The sequence below is a fragment of the Sinocyclocheilus anshuiensis genome, unplaced genomic scaffold (genome assembly GCF_001515605.1).
Source record: "Sinocyclocheilus anshuiensis isolate Anshui unplaced genomic scaffold, SAMN03320099.WGS_v1.1 scaffold769, whole genome shotgun sequence".
NCBI lineage: Eukaryota > Metazoa > Chordata > Actinopteri > Cypriniformes > Cyprinidae > Sinocyclocheilus > Sinocyclocheilus anshuiensis.
This window is the reverse complement of record NW_015539878.1, coordinates 259,257-276,607: the sequence shown is the minus strand read 5'-3', so window position 1 is coordinate 276,607 and position 17,351 is coordinate 259,257. Positions and strand designations below refer to the sequence as shown.

The window sequence follows — 17,351 nt, the reverse complement described above, 5'->3', positions numbered from 1 at the left end:
TATTTAGCAAGGATGCTTTAAACTGATCAAAAGTGATGATAAAGACATTTATAATGTTACAAAGAAATTCTATTTCAGATAAATCCTGTTCTTCTGAACCTTCTATTCATCAAAGAAACCTGAAAAATTCTACTCGGCTGTTTTCAACATAATAATAATAATAATAATAATAATAATAAATGTTTTTTTGAGCAGCAAATCAGAATATTATAATGTACTTACTGTCCAAAAACTTTTGACTGGTAGTGTATTTAGAATAGAATTCATTTTCTAAACGTCTTGCAGATGTCTGCGCAGCTTGATTCGTTTTTTCGTGGGTCGCGTACTGAAACCCGAGTTTTCCTGAAGCTTCATTACAGAAAGATAAACACATGAGCTCATCATATTGTGTTGTTTGTGTGTTGATGGGATATCCCGCGTCGGTGGCTTCAGGGAGTCCCGCGCTGCTGTGTTGTGTGTTGTTTGGTTGCTAGGGGGCGGGGCCTAGCGCCTCATTCGCTCTTATTTTATAACGTCTGCTGGCATCACGCGCGGAGAGTTCCGCATTCCACAGCGCCCAGCGATACATAAACGCGCTGATGCAACGGGACCAGACGCGCAAACGAGCTGAACGGAGGCACCCAACTCTCAGCACCGAACAAGTAAGTGCTTTAGTCTGCTGGTATTATTATGCATTTACACTGTAATCACAGATTTGAATTCGTTGTAAAGGTCGAACATACGGATTGAATAAACTGCTGCACTTCAGATGATTTCATATTTATATAGAGACAGAACTGCATTGACAGTGAGATACAGGCTACTAATAAAACCTAGGGATGAATTCAATTATATTCATGCATCACTGATGTTCTGAATGTATTTTCCGTAACAGCCAGGTTATTTAATGCACACTGAAGTACATTATGTACTTGAACTGTATTGTTGTGCGCAGCGTTTTCAACCAGGGGTCCATTAGAGACTTTTAAATGTGATACATTCATGATTTAATACCTATTATAGAAGGTGGAAATATTTTTTTTAAAGTTATTTAAGAAAGTCGTCTATTATTTTTGAAAATCTTGCTTTTTTATATCAGGGGTCCCTGGTTTGCCTGAGGGTCTTGACGGGGCCCCTGAGTGTTGAAGTTTGAGAGCCCTGGTTTAAATGGCTAGACAATGTCAGAGAGTTTTATAAGTTAGTCTTGCAGTTATGCAACAACATTTTCAAATGCTCATGTTTTTATATATGCATTTTTATTATTTCAACATTATATTTGTACTTTGCAATTATTTTGTCACACAATTGAAGTCAGCTGCAAAACACCTAAAAGCTTTTTCAAATACTGAGCATTTACTGCACCTGAACAATAGGCTATTTTTATTAATGAACGTACTTTCGTCCTAATTGTTTCTTAATGTTGAAAAGTGTTCTTTTTTTGAACTTCTAATAGTCAAATGCAAAAAGAAATGCTAAATTGTCTCCAGTGTTGCAAAAAAAAGAGAGAAAAAGAACAATTTGCTTTCAATCTTAGATATCATCAGTATCAAATGTGTTTTTCTGAAGAACCTTGAAGAATGTAGCCAGAAGCTGCTGCGAATGGCTTGAGGAGTTTTTCAGGATAGAAACATGTTTGACTGTTACATCATCTTCTAATGGCCTTTACAGACAATTCACTAGCTCTTTTAAGCCTCGGTTTTAACATGCGTAGGTGTTGTTTGTGCTCTTGGGAATCTTGAAGTTTCCCTATAACTCTGTGAGAAGCAGATTTACAGAGTTTGTGTTCCTCTCATGGAAACTTCATTATTCTCTGTGGCTTTCCATTGGAGACAATATACGCATTTTGACCTATCAGTCCTTGTTAAACTTATTCCAAAGTAAACACTCTTCTTAAACTTGTGAAAAAAGGTCACACTACTAGTGTTTTCTTTAACCCTCTTGTAGTTGTCCAGTCATTTTGACCCTGAGAGGATTTTCTTTTTACTGAAAATGCTAGTTTATGTCATTGCATTGGACTAAAACCTATACTGACTTTGCTTAAACACGGTATAACATCTTCCTAAAAAATAATTCTTGCACTTTTTAGGATTGGCCTACAAGAAATTGCTTATAAATGCTTATATATTATAGCATATGTGACCCTGGAGCACAAAACCAGTCTTGAGTCACTGGGGTATATTTGTAGCAAAATTTTTGATTAGTAATATGCATAGCTAAGAACTTCATTTGGACAACTTTAAAGATGATTTTCTCAATATTTAGATTTTTTTTGCACCCTCAGATTCCAGATTTTAAAATAGTTGTATCTCAGCCGAATATTGTCCGATCCTAACAAACCATACATCAATGGAAAGCTTATTTGTTCAGCTTTCAGATGATGCATACAGCTAAATTTCACAAAATTGACACTTAAGACTGGTTTTGTGGTCGAGGGTCACATATATAAAAGCACCATATAAATATCGCATAAAATCATTTTGTGCATTCAGCTTGTTTTCTTTCAGTTAGCACAGGTTTTGTAGCTCATATAGCTCATTGATCTGATTGAGTTTATGCACCTCAGTTTTTGAGAGATTATTGCCAAAATGATCCACAAATAATGCTTTTTTGACTCAGATCACCGAGGCCTACAATCAATCAGTTCCAAAAAGAAACACAAAACCTGTGCTAACTGAAAGAAAACGAGTCAACAAAAATATTGAATCCAAGACTTGGTGATAATCTAAATCTAAAGGATTTTCAGGAAAGAACAATTCATACTATTTGCAGTTGCACTTGTATGTGTAAATGCACTTTAAGATGATCAACAGAAGCGCTGACATCTCTCTCTGCTTTCTTTCTGAAGCAGCAATGATGCCTGGTCAAATCCCTGATCCACTGATGACGGCCGGTTCTCTGCCCAGCGTCGGTCCTCTGGCTGGCATTCCTGCCACCAGCCTGACAGACCAGCTCAAACTAGCAGAGCTCTACAGCCTCGGGGCGGTTCTGTCTCCTCTCATCCTGAACAGACACGCCAAGAGACCGTTCGACGTCATCAAGGGTGAGGTGAGAACAAAACATGACATTTAACACCTACAGACATTCAAGGCCAGGTTCTGATTGCATCTGGTAACTCAAATCGCAGATTGCATGTTACGTGTTACTAAAAAATGCAGACAGGTTAAGTAGTTCAAAACATATGTGCAACAGCTGAGAAAGTGAAACCAATGTTCTTTTGTTTGAGAAGCTTCTTTGAAAGTGCTTTACTGCCTGGTCAAGAGGGACACCTGGTGGACACAAGAGTTACGATTTGTTTATGTTTCTTTGAAATGGTTCAGTTTATCTAAACATACTGTGCATTCTAATAACAAATATAAAGCCATTAAAAATTGCACAACACATTTTTTCATGCAACTGATTTTTAATGACGTTTTAAAACCATGTACACACTTTAGTGTCATTTGATTGTGTATAAATGAGTACGCATATATCTAAACGAACACATTGGAACTTTCTGTCCACAGACAGATGACGATGAAGAACGCAAGAAAAGAAGGCGAGAGAAGAATAAAGTCGCAGCCGCTCGCTGTCGAAACAGAAAGAAGGAAAGAACAGACTTCCTCCAGAAGGTGAGTTAGAAAATGTACAAAAGCCCGTTTGAGGATTTATTATCAGTCACTGAGGGGAAAGGAAAAGAAAATAAGAGTCAAACTTAATTTTACAGTGTTCTTGTTACACTTATTACGTGTTACTATTATTAATGACTATAGCAGCAGTGGTTGACATGCAATTTCAAACAATTTCAGCAGTTTACTGTGGTGTAACATGCTAAAAGTTATTTTATATATCGTTCATTAAAAACTCCTGATGCTTATGTAATTTTTATGCATGCATTTTTTCTTTTTTTATTATATTAATTTAGCAATTATATTGAATATTTTGTGCTTTTAATAATTAATTTGTTATATTGCAGAACTTTAAAATGAACTTTAAAACAATTTTATTAAAAAAATATTTAAAATTACATTTTATTAAAATCTAATACTTGTGTAATTATGCATGCCATTTTAATGTTTTTTTTTTTTTACATTTTTCTTTATATTAATTGAGAGTTAAAAACTATTTGAAAGAATATGATGCTTGTGTAATTATAATGCATGCCATTTTTTTATTAAATTACTGTCTTTTAATTTTTTATGACAACTTAGATTTCATGGGATATTTGTGCTTCAAAACCATAGACTGTATAAAAACATGGACGTAGTGTCCGTGGCAGCAACGGCTCAAAGCGGCCAATGAGGCGTCTAGGTATTTATTATGTCTATGGTGGTGACAGTAGCGGCAATCCACCGGTCACTCAAATGGCCACGCCCTTAATTATGCAGCACTTTAAGGCTTAATATAATTTAAACGGATGAGTTATAAAAAAAATTCACCTCCCTCACAGTTGTCATGAAGGGCAAAATTAGCTATATAGACCAAAATAATTTTTTGAACCAGGCTGTAAACATGTTTTTTTTCTGCTGTAAAGGTAGGCATTTTAACATGGGGAGTCTATGGGATTGACTCCCTTTTGCAGCCAGCCTCTAGCGGCCAGTCGATGAATTACAGTTGAAGTCACTTCCGTGTTGGCTTCACGAGAGAGAGCGGGAGGTTGCCGCTTGTTCAAAACAAGTATTTAAAATGAACCAGTGAAGGTAAAAATGTAAAAAAAAAAAAAGTCATTTTATAAAAAAAAAAATTAGATTTTATTTTACATAAAATGACACGTTTAATTAAATTTGATATATATATATATATATATACACACAATTTAACTAAAAGTGTAATTTTATGTAAAATAAAATATGATATTTGTATAATTATTATGCATACAATTTGTATATTTTAATTTCTTTTTAATTTCTTAAATTTTTTAAATTCTGCAAATTGAGATTACGTGAAATACTTTTGCTTTTAAAAATTAAATTATTAAATTTAATTAAAGAGGAATTTATATAACCACTACCCAGTAATATTATAACATAAGTAGCTCAAAAATGTACATCAAGCTCACATTGTTTATTAGCATTATTCTGTTGTTAGTAATGTAAATACCACCAGAGCTGTCACTTGAATTCACACAACTGTTGTAAATAACCAATAACATGAACACTGTAAAATAGCGTGACTGAAAAATCAAAGTGTGTTTTTGTCTCAACAACTTCAGAAATGTGTCCGGTGAAGCAGTATAATTAACCAAACACTTTCTTAGGAGTCTGAACGGTTGGAGACGCTGAACTCGGAGCTGAAGTCTCAGATCGAGGAGCTGAAATCGGAGCGGCAGCAGCTGATCGTGATGCTCAACCTCCACCGGCCCACCTGCATCGTCCGCACAGGCAGCGTGAGGAGCCCCGGGAGCGACGAGCACGTGCTGGACCAGCGATCCGAGCAGTCCGACTGAACACCACACCACACCACAAACACACAGCTGCTGTCAGGACACCAGCACAGGAAGAAGAAGATGCAGGACATTCACTGTCAGACGAAACAGTCTGGCATTTCTTGTAAAAATAACCAACATCCTGTCAGTGTCAGTTTCAGCATGAAGAAAAAAGGGAGGAGGAGATTTGTGTGGACAACAAAGATCATCCAGAGAGCTCAAAGACGTTTGAAACGCGCTCGTTATGCTGCAGGTGTTGAGAAGCACTGGCGTCTCTCAGTTGATCTGAGCGACTCCTCCAGCGGCTGCAGATGGCGCTGTCTGATAAACTGTTCACTGACGCTGGCGTCTCGATGGACCGATTGTTTACAGTTGTTAGCACTATTTATTGTATGTACATTTGTATTGTGCCATCACGTGATATGGTGAATTGTATGTGTTTTATCTTCAGGGTGTCTGTTGAACGGCCACTTTTGTTACCAAATAATGTTTCTTTGTTACATGAAGCCACATTAATTAAAGCCTATTTTTCCAATACAATTTGACTCATTCATTCATTCATGCTTCCTTTCTTTCTTTTTTTGATTGATTTGAAAATATATATTTTTATATTATTTTTTAAAAGATTTATTATTTTATATTAGTGAAAAATATAATACAATTTTATATTATTTTAAAATATTGTGTATTTAGTTACATATTTATTTACTATTTTGATATTTTAAAATAGCCTATTCTTTAGTTTTATCTGTTAAACAATATTTGTATATTACTTTTTAGTATTATTTTAAACATTTAGAAATTATTTATTTACTTATATTTCAGAATATTTAATTATATGTTTATATTATTTTAAAATATTTGTAACATTTTTAAATATTACTTAAAAATACTTAATAATTACAATTTGACTCATTCATTCATTCATGCTTCCTTTCTTTCTTTTTTTGATTGATTTGAAAATATATATTTTTATATTATTTTTTAAAAGATTTATTATTTTATATTAGTGAAAAATATAATACAATTTTATATTATTTTAAAATATTGTGTATTTAGTTACATATTTATTTACTATTTTGATATTTTAAAATAGCCTATTCTTTAGTTTTATCTGTTAAACAATATTTGTATATTACTTTTTAGTATTATTTTAAACATTTAGAAATTATTTATTTACTTATATTTCAGAATATTTAATTATATGTTTATATTATTTTAAAATATTTGTAACATTTTTAAATATTACTTAAAAAAACTTAATAATTATTCTATATTATTTTAATATCACATTACCTTTATATTATTATATTATATTCTAATTATTTTTTTATTTTTACATTAAAATATATTTTAAATTTTACTTTAAAAGATTATTATTTAATGTTATTTTTATATTAATATAATATATTATTATTTTAATTATTTTTATTTATTATTATTTATTATTTTTTTATATGTTATGTTACTTATTTACTTAGGCTATTTATTAACTATTTTAAAATTATTTTCAAATATTATTTATTTATTTATTAGGCTTAAGCATCCCATGACCGTACAGAAGACATGAGGTTTGGAGAATGGATGGATTTGATATTTTATTTTATGATTTACCCTTTTTTACATTACAGATGTATAATATTTGCATCACTCTTAGATAACTTGATTTTTTTCCCTTTCACTTTCTTTTTTTTCAGTAAACTTTGTTTGTGGAAATGAGATGTTGTCACAGAGAAATTAACTTGAAAAAACCAGGTGATTTCCACTGAGGTTTCCATTGACTTACAGTTGTTTTCTATTGATCCTGTGGTTTTCTCCTTTCAGAATTTAGTCAATTTAATACATTTTTCCCCTATCACCCAGAAATGTATTTGGACACTTAAGACACGAATATATGACATATATAATATATTTGGATTGGTTTATCATTTGGGAAATGTTCGGCTGAAAAGCTGAACACAGTGACATTCATGCGTTGTACGTGTCGATTAGTTTGCATTTTAGGGCCGCTTTGTAATTTATAATGAAAACAGCTGAAGGCCGGCTTGAGTGGGTTGCTTGTTGTTTGTTCATTTTCTGTCTTTAGTTCTTGTTGTCACGTCAGAATTGGGTTGATCAGCTTTCTTGAGGTCTGGCTTCAGACTTTCTTGCTCTGAAAGCTGCTTTGATCAAATGTCTGGCCTTCAGCGCAGCAGCTCCAGCCTTTTAAAAATGCGTCTTTTTGGCAGAACATGTTTCTCACGTGGGCGGTTGTCAGAATCTGCTCCTCACCCTGTTTCTCCAAGAGCTTGAGGGGGAAAAAAAATGTTGGTTGGGTGCCACTGAGTCCTACCTCAAGAACTGTGAGATTTCAACAGACAGATCTGAACACAAACAGCTCATGAGAGCTAAAAACAGCACTTCTTATAGCTGAGATCAGAAATCCAGCTAATCTGATTTAACTCTCCAGAGTGTTTCACTGTTTCAGTATTCACATATTTCAGTATTTTACAATGTCCGTTTTTCAGCATGTTTCAATATTTAATTTGTTTGCATTTTATTTTTCAGTATTTATTTTTATTTAGTCATTTATTAGACGCTTTTATCCAAAGCGACTTACAAATGAGGACAACAGAAGCAATCAATTGTAGTATTAAAACAACTAAAAACAGATCCAAAACGAAGAGCTAACACTTTATAAATACTACCTATACACATTTTAAAAATAAAGAAATTAAATATAAATGACAAATGCATACAACAAAATTTCACAACTTAACATTTCAATGAAAAACAAAAAATAAAGCTAAAAACAATTCAAAATATTAAAGAACAAAAGGTATAAGAGTATAATAATGATTCTAACATAACACTAAGCCAAACACCAAAAAAACAACTACATATGTGTAGTTTATATATTATATTTATATTTATATACATATAGTATTTCAGTAGGTTATTCAGTTTTTCAATCATTTATTCTGTATGATTCTGTATTTTTTATTTTTTTTTTGGAAAATGTTCATAGCTTATCTATCCATCCATCCATCCATCCATCCATCCATCTATCTATTTATGTAGGTCAGGTTTTCAGTATTCAATTTTTTTTATTTTATCTTTCATTCCTTCAGTTGGTTATTCAGTTTTTTATTCAAATTTTCTAATTATTTTTTTTTTAAATCAGGTTATTCAGTCATTAATTTAATCTTTATGACATTGTTTTTGTATTCATCTATATTTCAGTGCTTCCTTCCTTCCTTTTTTCTTTTACATTTCTTTTTTTATTTTATTTCAGCATGTCTGTTTAAATATTCCATTTTGTGTATTTTAATTTTCATTATTTCGGTAGGTTATTATAGTATAGGTAATATTTTAGTATGTCAATATTTTTTTTTTTTTCATATTTGAGTGTCTTATTTAATTACTATATTTTGGCATGTCAGTACTTGAATATTCAATTTTTTTTATTTTAATTCAAATGTATTATTATTCCCTAATTCAATATTTAAATATGTTAATATATTTGTGTTTAGTATTTCAGTTTATTTATTTTATTTTTTTGTCTGTCTGTCTGTCTGATTGTTTTATGTCATTGTTTCAGTATTTCTGCCTTTGCATTTTATTGTTTTGTGTATTTCTGTTTTTTGTATATTTATTGTTTTGTTACTCAGTAATTGAACATTTAATATTTTTAGTTTATATTTTGCATTTGGTATTTCTTTTTTTATATTTCGCCATTAATTTATTAATAAGTATATGTATATATATATATATATATATATATATATATTCCGAGCTGGAATAGCACTGGGAATCACGGGTAAGTGCTCAGCTCTGATCTGACTGATATTCTAAAGCGTTTCTTCCTCAGCTTGATTCAGATGGTTTCTGAACACTTCTGTTCACTCATGCATGAGTTTTAAAAACAAATCAAAACTCTTGCTGCTCCGCCTGAGGAACAGTCGTTTGTGTTGTTGTCTGCCTGGATGGTGTTGATTGCTAAGTTAACACAATAGTGAAATGACCCTTACAATTCCAGTAAAAAAAAAAAAGAAACTTGAAAAATTGACCTATGACCTTCAGTACAACTTACTAAATACTGTACATCCCACACCCACAGCCTCGCTTTCAGTTGTTTCACATTAAATATACCAACTATATTATTTCGATTTATATATATATATATATATATATTTGTGTGTCTTTACATGCTAATTTTGACAGCACTAGGCCATATGCCTAGTATATACCAAGGCTACATTTACTTGATCAAAATACAGTAATATTATGAAATATTATTAAAATGTAAAATAAATTTTCTATTTGAATATAATTTCAAATGTAATTGATTTCTGTGATACAAAGCTGAATTTTCAGCATCATTACTCCAGTCTTCAGTGTCACATGATCCTTCAGAAATCATTCTAATATGCTGATTTGCTGCTCAAGAAACATTTCTCATTATTATCAATGTTAAATACAGTTGTGCTTCTTCATATTTGCTTACATTACGACTCTTTGGTGAATAGAAAGTTCGAAGAACAGCATTTATTTAAAACAGAAACATTATAAAAGTCTTTCCTGTCACTTTTGATCAATTTAACGCATCCTTGCTGAACAAAAGTATTCATTCTTTCAAAACAGAAATCTCACTGAGCCCTAATTTTTGAAGGCTAGAGTTTGTATTGCTATGCTGAGCATGCAGAATGCATCTGGAACTGATCTGATGGGAACAAGCGCTCAGATGAGCATCTGTGGATGTTGTCTGTCTAGTGATCTATCAGAATTCAGTGCAAGGCCTTGAGAAGAAGCTCTGACTGATTTGTGATGTGTGTGTGTGTGTGTGTGTGTAGGTGGAGTATCCAGTAAGCGCAGCACAATAGCAAACTATCCATTCACATCTCTGTGGCTTCTCATCTTACTCACACACGCTGCCCAGCATACGTGATGACTGCAGAAGATTAGGCGTTAAACGGCAAACAAACAAACGCATTCGGTAAAGATACAAGCGGCTTTCCCACAGATAACTGCGCATTACTGCACTAAAACCTTCAGAAAGACATGCAGCTGGTTTTCACTGCATGTTTGCGCTGCAGGCTTGAAATCACTTTGATTTTGTTTTTCAACTTTAAGGCAGCAATTAAAGAAATATTTTTCTCAGGCATGACAGTTTATCATTTAGTCATCCCCATTTTACTAATTTCTTTACTCATGAAGCACAACAGGAGTAATTGATATAAATTAAATATAAATAGTAATATTTAAAAAGAACAACCACTAAAAACGGGCAAAACATAAAATATATAAAAAAAAATACTAAAAATTTATATATTTTTTCAAAATATTCATAAAACTATAATAGTATATAAATAATAGTAAAATAACACTGCCCCAAACTTTTGAACGGTAGTGTATATCAAATTTAGTAGACTTGACTCACGTGACCTGCCAGAACTAACGCTAACGCTTAATTTCACAAACATAGAAACTATACGCTATATATTTCTAAGCGTCTGCCAAATAAATAAATATAAATGCAAATGTGCTATTTATAAACTAGATTTGTACGTCGTGCAAAACCCGGCAGCATGATGTTGCAGTTGGTCTGATGATTTTCCTATTGAAGCCAATGCTAAAGTGCTCTGAGCAGTTAGTTTTTATAATATGTTTTGGGAGTTTCTTGGTTGTTTTATCAGGCTTATATTTAGAAAGGTTCTAGCATGCATGTCCACTTCTGATCGAGTGGTTTGTTCTGTAAGAGCAATATTAATGTTATGCTTGCCTTAGCAAACCAGGCTAATACGTTTCTGTTTCCTCTCCATCATCGCATTTAAAACAATCTCCAGCTCAGAAATCCCAGCAGTTCACACAGTTTCTCATGATGAGGAAAGCGAGAAACCTTGAGGCCGCTTTTGTTTAAATTTCGGTGTCATTTTGGGGAAGGCTGTGTTTGTGTGGAGCTCTGCTTTCACTGCATGGCACTGGGCGGCATTTGCATCACTGACAGTAACTGCGCTTTTTTTGGCGCCACTGGATTGTCAGCGGACTTCTGGTGGGAGACCTGTCATCAACGGCATTTATGAAAATCTGCTGCTGTTGACCTTATGGTAATGTGGAGGGTGAAGTCATGTGGAATTTTTGAGCTTAAGCGATAGAAGTGTATCAGTGCACCTGCTGAAATACTCCACAGCAGAAGGGGAAGCACCTCTCTCACTCCCTCTCTCTCTCTTTCTCACTCACTCACGCTCTCTTGCTCTCTCTGCCTTTCTCTGTCTATCAATTCAATTTCAAATTCAGTTTCTTTCAATTTATTACTGGCATAACAAAACTGTAGATAACTGCAAAATAAGTGAAATGAAAGTAATTATAAAAACTGCAAAGTATTGTTAAACAAATAGAAGTAATAGAAATGTAATAGAAATAGAAGTAGAATAAAAAAGTAATGTAAAACAATAAAATATTAATAGAAAAGGAAATTAAAACAAAACAAAATAAAGTCAATAAAATAAAATAAATCTTTCCATATTTTCTGAGCTTGAGTGGTTGTTTTATTTTATTTGATTTGATTATTTTATTTTATTTTTGTTTTTATTTTATGTTGCTATGCAGCTGAGTTGTCACTCTAAAATGATTGTTAAACAAGTAAAATAAAATAATAAAATAAAATATTAAAATAAATAAAATAATCTTCTATGATTCTTTCTTTTTATTTTCTTCAATGGGCAAACAATACATTCCATTTTCAGATAATTAAATGTATAAATAAAATAATAAAATCAAATAAAAACTATTAAATATTATATCATATATGTTCTTAAACGGCTCTTAATTTAATTTATTATTTTATTTTATTATTTTAAATGTTGCTGTGTAGTTGTTATATAAAGTTATTACCATGACTTTATTTTATTCTTTTTTTTTTTATGTTGCTGTGTGGTTGCTAGGGTTTTCTGAGTTATTACTATGAAAGTATTATTAAACAAATAAAATAAAAGAAAAAATACTAAATAAAATTTTAAAAATAAAATAAAAATTATTTTAAATAAAATATTTCCATATATTTTCCCCATTAAAACCCGCCGCCGCAATGCTAATATGTTCAGTTGTGCAGTTGCTAATATGTTCAGTGTTTTTAGCATGTTGCTAGGATGTTCTGAGTTGTTGCTATGAAAAGACAAATGTCAACAAGCCGCATGTTTATGAGAAATCATTCATGTCTGTAACACAAACAGCACAGGGTGAGTTATGCAATGAAGTTTAACACTTCTGTTATGGGTTTGTTCAGATTGTTCAGATCATGAGCAATAGGAATACTGACACTTCACTCGGTAAACAGCACTAATGAGTCTGTCTCTCTCTGTATCTCAATGTCACACACAAACACACACAGGCGGTCGGGATACTGTCTGCCAAGATTACTACACAGCAAACTTGGCAGTGACAGAGTTAAATTTTACTCCAAGAGCTAAATAGATGTTATAGTGGACCAAAAAATATTTGGACTCTAAACATAATTTTTGCTATGACTTGCTTATGCTATACATAATTTTTTAAGATTTGTAATTAGTTGGTGATTTTTAGTGGATATATTAAAAGTTCTCTTAATTTCTCTTCAGTTTTATATATATATATATATATATATATATATATATATATAAAATATATAATGATAGTAAAACACATTAATGGAGCCCTCTGAAGATCAGAGAGATTATAACTGAGATATATGCTTAAACTGCAGGATAACATTCCCTGAAAATTATAAAAGAAATGTACAAATAATAATAATAATATTTATTATTATTATTAAACCACTTATATTATTATTATTAAACCACACACACACACACACACACACACACATATATATATATATATATATAAAACATAAATTGTATTTATTTTTATTTCATTTGTAGATATTTTAGTATTTAAATACATTTTTGAATATATATCCTTCCTTAAAAATTATAAATATTTTAATGATAAATATAGTAATAAAATACATATAAATAAAAATGAAGACACATAAAAAATACAGTATTACCTCTCAGGTAGGTCCTTCAGGGTGTCTTGGAGACGTGAGGTTTCTAAGTCACAACTTCTTGCTACTGGGGTTCCTCAAGGCTCAGTGCTTGGACCACTTCTCTTCTCCATCTACATGTCATCACTAGTATCTGTCATTCAGAAGCATGGCTTTTCTTATTACTGCTATGCTGATGACACTCAGCTCTACTTTTCATTCCAACCAGATGATCTGACTGTAGCTGTTCGCATTGCAGCCTGTCTGACAGGCATTTCTAGCTGGATGAAGGACCATCACCTTCAACTCAACCTTGCTAAAGCTGGCCGCACACTAGATGATTTTCAAATCTTAATCGATTTTAAAACCATGGGAGACCACAGACATGAAGACAGTTTCAACTGATTCTTAGCCTTGTAATCCTCTGAATGCACACACTAGACGATTCGACCAGACTGAGAGACCACACACTTGTCGATTGTAGGAACGATTTCAGAGTGACACTGTTGTGTTTATCACACCAACAAATACTTAATACTTAAAGACTATTTATTTTCATATCTTTTAATCTGGACTAAAATATTCCCTAGGTATTGCTTGAAAATGTTCTGATTCTTTATTATTTTTTTGTTGTTGTTTTTTTCAGTTTGAACCAATTGTTTACACAAACCATTTTACATTTAAATCTGGACTTAAGTTGGCCACACACTAGACAATTTTCAAATCTTAACCAATTTTAAAACCATGGGAGGCCACAGATATGAAGAGAGTTTCAACCGATTTTTAGCCTTATAATCCTCTGAATGCACACACTAGACAATTCGACCAAACTCCAAGACCACACACTTGTTGATTGTAGGGACGATTTCACAGTGACACGAGATCTCACGGAGACTTGCGAGATCAAACGTGACTAGAGAAGAAAAACAAATGGAGAGCAGTTGACGTTGTCAGCTGGCTCTCCCGGCGCGCGTTCTGTTGTACAGTGAAAAACAAAGTATAAAAAAAAGAATATGGGTGATAATCTTTCTCAGTACTCTGCTTTCGTGGCATTTTTGTAGCTGCCAAGTTTCAGCTATAGAAGCACGCAACATCTGGTATGTGATGCTTGCTCGCTCTCATTGGCCATCGCGGGTCAGAGGCAGCCAGATCAAGTGTCCTAAATATCAAACATGTTTTATATTTACAATTTGAGTTCGGGGACGCTCCATCTCAATCGGAAGCAGTTAAATAATCGTAATGACACCACACAATAGAGGATATTTTGGACAAAAAATAATTTCAAGCCGCGAATCGGGCCACACCTCCAGATCATTCAGGGGCCTTAAAATCATCTAGTGTGTGGCCAGCTTTAGACAGAACTGCTCGTGGTCTCAGCCAACTCAGCACTTCATCAGAACTTCTCTGTACAGCTGGGTTCATCAACCATAACTCCTTCCAGCACAGCCAGGAATCTTGGAGTTGTGATTGATGAGCAGTTAAGCTTCACAGACCATATTGCTACAACGGCCAGGTCCTGCAGAGTTGCCTTATACAACATTAGGAAGATGAGACCCTTCCTATCAGAGCAGGCCGCACAACTCTTTGTCCAAGCTCTTGTTCTCTCTAGACTGGACTATTGTAATGCTCTCTTGGCGGGCCTTGCCACATGTATTATCAAGCAGCGAGAGTGGTATTTAACAAGCCGAAAAAAGCTCACATTACACCTCTCTTCATTAGTTTACACTGGCTGCCAATAGCTGCTCACATCAAATTCAATGTACTGATGTTTGCCTACAAGACAACAACTGGCACTGCACCAATATACCTAAACTCGCTAGTTCAAACTTAAGCGCCCTTCAGAAGCTTGTGTTCTGCTAGTGAACGAAGCCTTGTGGTGCCATCCCAAAGAGGTACAAAATCACTCTCGTGGACCTTTTCCTGGACTGTTCCCAGCTGGTGGAATGACCTGCCTATCTCAATTCGAGCAGTTGAGTCTTTAGCCATTTTCAAAAAAAGGGTCTAAAAACACATCTTTTTCGCCAGTAATGACCAATTAATACTAGCACTTACTTATTCAATTCTATTCTATTCAAAATAAAAAAAAAACAAGCTATGTGTACTGTGCTAGACTAACTGAGACTTGTCAGAGCACTTGTATACTGTTGCTCTCTCGTTGGTCTGATTGCTTCTATTGTTCTCCTCATTTGTAAAGCCCCGTTCACACCAAGAACGATAACTTTAAAGATAACTGTAAAGATAACGATATTAGCGTCCACACCAGCGAATGAAATCGTCTGTTTATTCTAAGCACATGCTCGTCTGCTGCTTTAAATTCTCAAGCTCATTATAGCAGGACTGATTCTGATTGGCTGTCAATGTTTTTATCGTTCATCAGCTGGAAAAAATCGTTCTGAAAGTGATTCCAACGATATCGTTTCTCTGTGCCTTTATTGTTATAGCTGTGGTGTGCACTCTGCTATTCCTTAATATTGAGAATGATTTTTAGAACTATATCTTTATAGTTATCTTTATAGTTATCGTGCTTGGTGTGAACGGGCTTTAAGTCGCTTTGGATAAAAGCATCTGCTAAATGATTAAATGTAAATGTATATATTATATTACATAAATATTATTTATAATTAAACTTATAGCTTATAATTATAAAAATTCTATTTCTAATTATATAAATGATTATATAATTATATGTAGCTGAATGATGTATTAAAAGTTACTTCTCTCCAGTTCCAATAATGTTTCACCAACACAAAGTTATACAATATCGTCATTTAACATCATTTAAAACCCAACCAATTTCTTTTCGTGAACAGTTTTTGCTTGAAAGGTATGCTTTGTTTAAAGTTAATGGAACTTTATTTCCTATTTTCTTATCTAATGCAATGACATGCAGATATTTTCGAGTGTTGCTTAAGTTTATAAACACTTTTTGGTGCACAGTGCATGTGGAGACTATGTGATACTCCATCCGTCTGTCTGTCCTTTTTGTGAAGGTTCATTAGCTCTGCTGCGAATAAGAAGCTTTATGCAAAGTTTCCAGGAAGCATGTGACTTCCAGTCTAGTGCAGTAGAGGTTTTCTAACTACGACCACATCACACATCACTAATTAGGCAGGGCGAAGAGAGAGAGGGAGTGAAGCAGAGCAAGAAAGAAAGAGTGAGAGTGTTGCAGTCTCTACTCATTCTTCAGTGGACCGCGATCAGTTCACATCTCTCTTCTGAACACATGCAGTCTCACATAGCCTGAAACAGACAGATAGATAGTTAAACAGGCTGAGAGAAAGACACCAGCGGAAGACAGACGCTGAAGGAGGTCAAAGGTTTCACAGGGACTGAAGTGGCATGGCTCAGGACTCTGACAATAACGACACCAGCTACACCAAATCCCCCTCACCGGGCAATAAACAGGTAAGAGAGACTCAACCAGCACCAAGTAAACAAATTGTAAATATTTTAATTGTGTTATTTACGTAAAAATATACAATAAATATAAGAAACATAAAATACAGTTGTATTTATTTTTATTATTTTTAGATTTTGTATTAAATTAATGAATGAAATAAAAATGTGATATATGTATGTATGCATATATTCTCATATAGCCTGAGACAGACAGACATACAGATAAACAGGCTGAGAGAAAGACACCGGCGGAAGACAAACGCTGAAGGAGGTCAAAAGTTTCACAGGGACTGAAGTGGCATGGCTCAGGACTCTGACAATAACGACACCAGCTACACCAAATCCCCCTCACCGGGCAATAAACAGGTAAGAGAGACTCAACCAGCACCATGCAAACACACATACACACTTCACCAACCTCCTGCAAATGCATTTAAAACATTACTTTATTTACATTATTATAATGACAAATAATATAAATAAATTGGTTTCAAATTTAATAAATTAATTCAAAATACAATAAAAGAGATACAAAATGCATATAATATTTTTTTAAATAAATTTTTTGTT

The 17,351-nt window shown here is 33.2% G+C and overlaps 2 protein-coding genes across 3 annotated transcripts in view; both read left to right on the top strand.

Moving 5' to 3' along the window:
* The first annotated feature begins 552 nt into the window (after positions 1 to 552).
* On the top strand, positions 553 to 5,822 carry jdp2b (Jun dimerization protein 2b). 2 transcript variants are annotated; one of them, XM_016481917.1, is made up of 4 exons: positions 553 to 641; positions 2,825 to 3,024; positions 3,483 to 3,587; positions 5,213 to 5,822. In XM_016481917.1, exons 2-4 carry the CDS (start codon positions 2,830 to 2,832, stop codon positions 5,399 to 5,401), a joined length of 489 nt encoding a protein of 162 aa, XP_016337403.1. In that variant the 5' UTR covers positions 553 to 641; positions 2,825 to 2,829; the 3' UTR covers positions 5,402 to 5,822. The 2 variants fall into 2 exon arrangements, with proteins under 2 accessions (XP_016337403.1, XP_016337404.1); XM_016481918.1 differs by having other exon boundaries at positions 559 to 641; positions 2,828 to 3,024.
* An 11,169-nt stretch (positions 5,823 to 16,991) lies between these two features.
* batf (basic leucine zipper transcription factor, ATF-like) overlaps positions 16,992 to 17,351 on the top strand; it is a 10,164-nt gene continuing 9,804 nt past the window's right edge. Inside the window, exon 1 of the mRNA XM_016481943.1 lies at positions 16,992 to 17,147. Within this exon, the coding sequence (XP_016337429.1) occupies positions 17,082 to 17,147 (66 nt within the window). The 5' untranslated portion in view covers positions 16,992 to 17,081. The remainder of the gene's footprint in view (positions 17,148 to 17,351) is intronic.

What these genes read in the sequence shown, in the direction of transcription:
- jdp2b (XM_016481917.1), top strand. Translation starts at nt 2,830, where the DNA reads ATGATGCCTGGTCAAATCCCTGATCCACTGATGACGGCCGGTTCTCTG. An exon ending in TCGACGTCATCAAGGGTGAG is followed by an intron (nt 3,025 to 3,482) that starts GTGAGAACAAAA and finishes TTCTGTCCACAG; the next exon opens with ACAGATGACGATGAAGAACG. An exon ending in GAACAGACTTCCTCCAGAAG is followed by an intron (nt 3,588 to 5,212) that starts GTGAGTTAGAAA and finishes ACACTTTCTTAG; the next exon opens with GAGTCTGAACGGTTGGAGAC.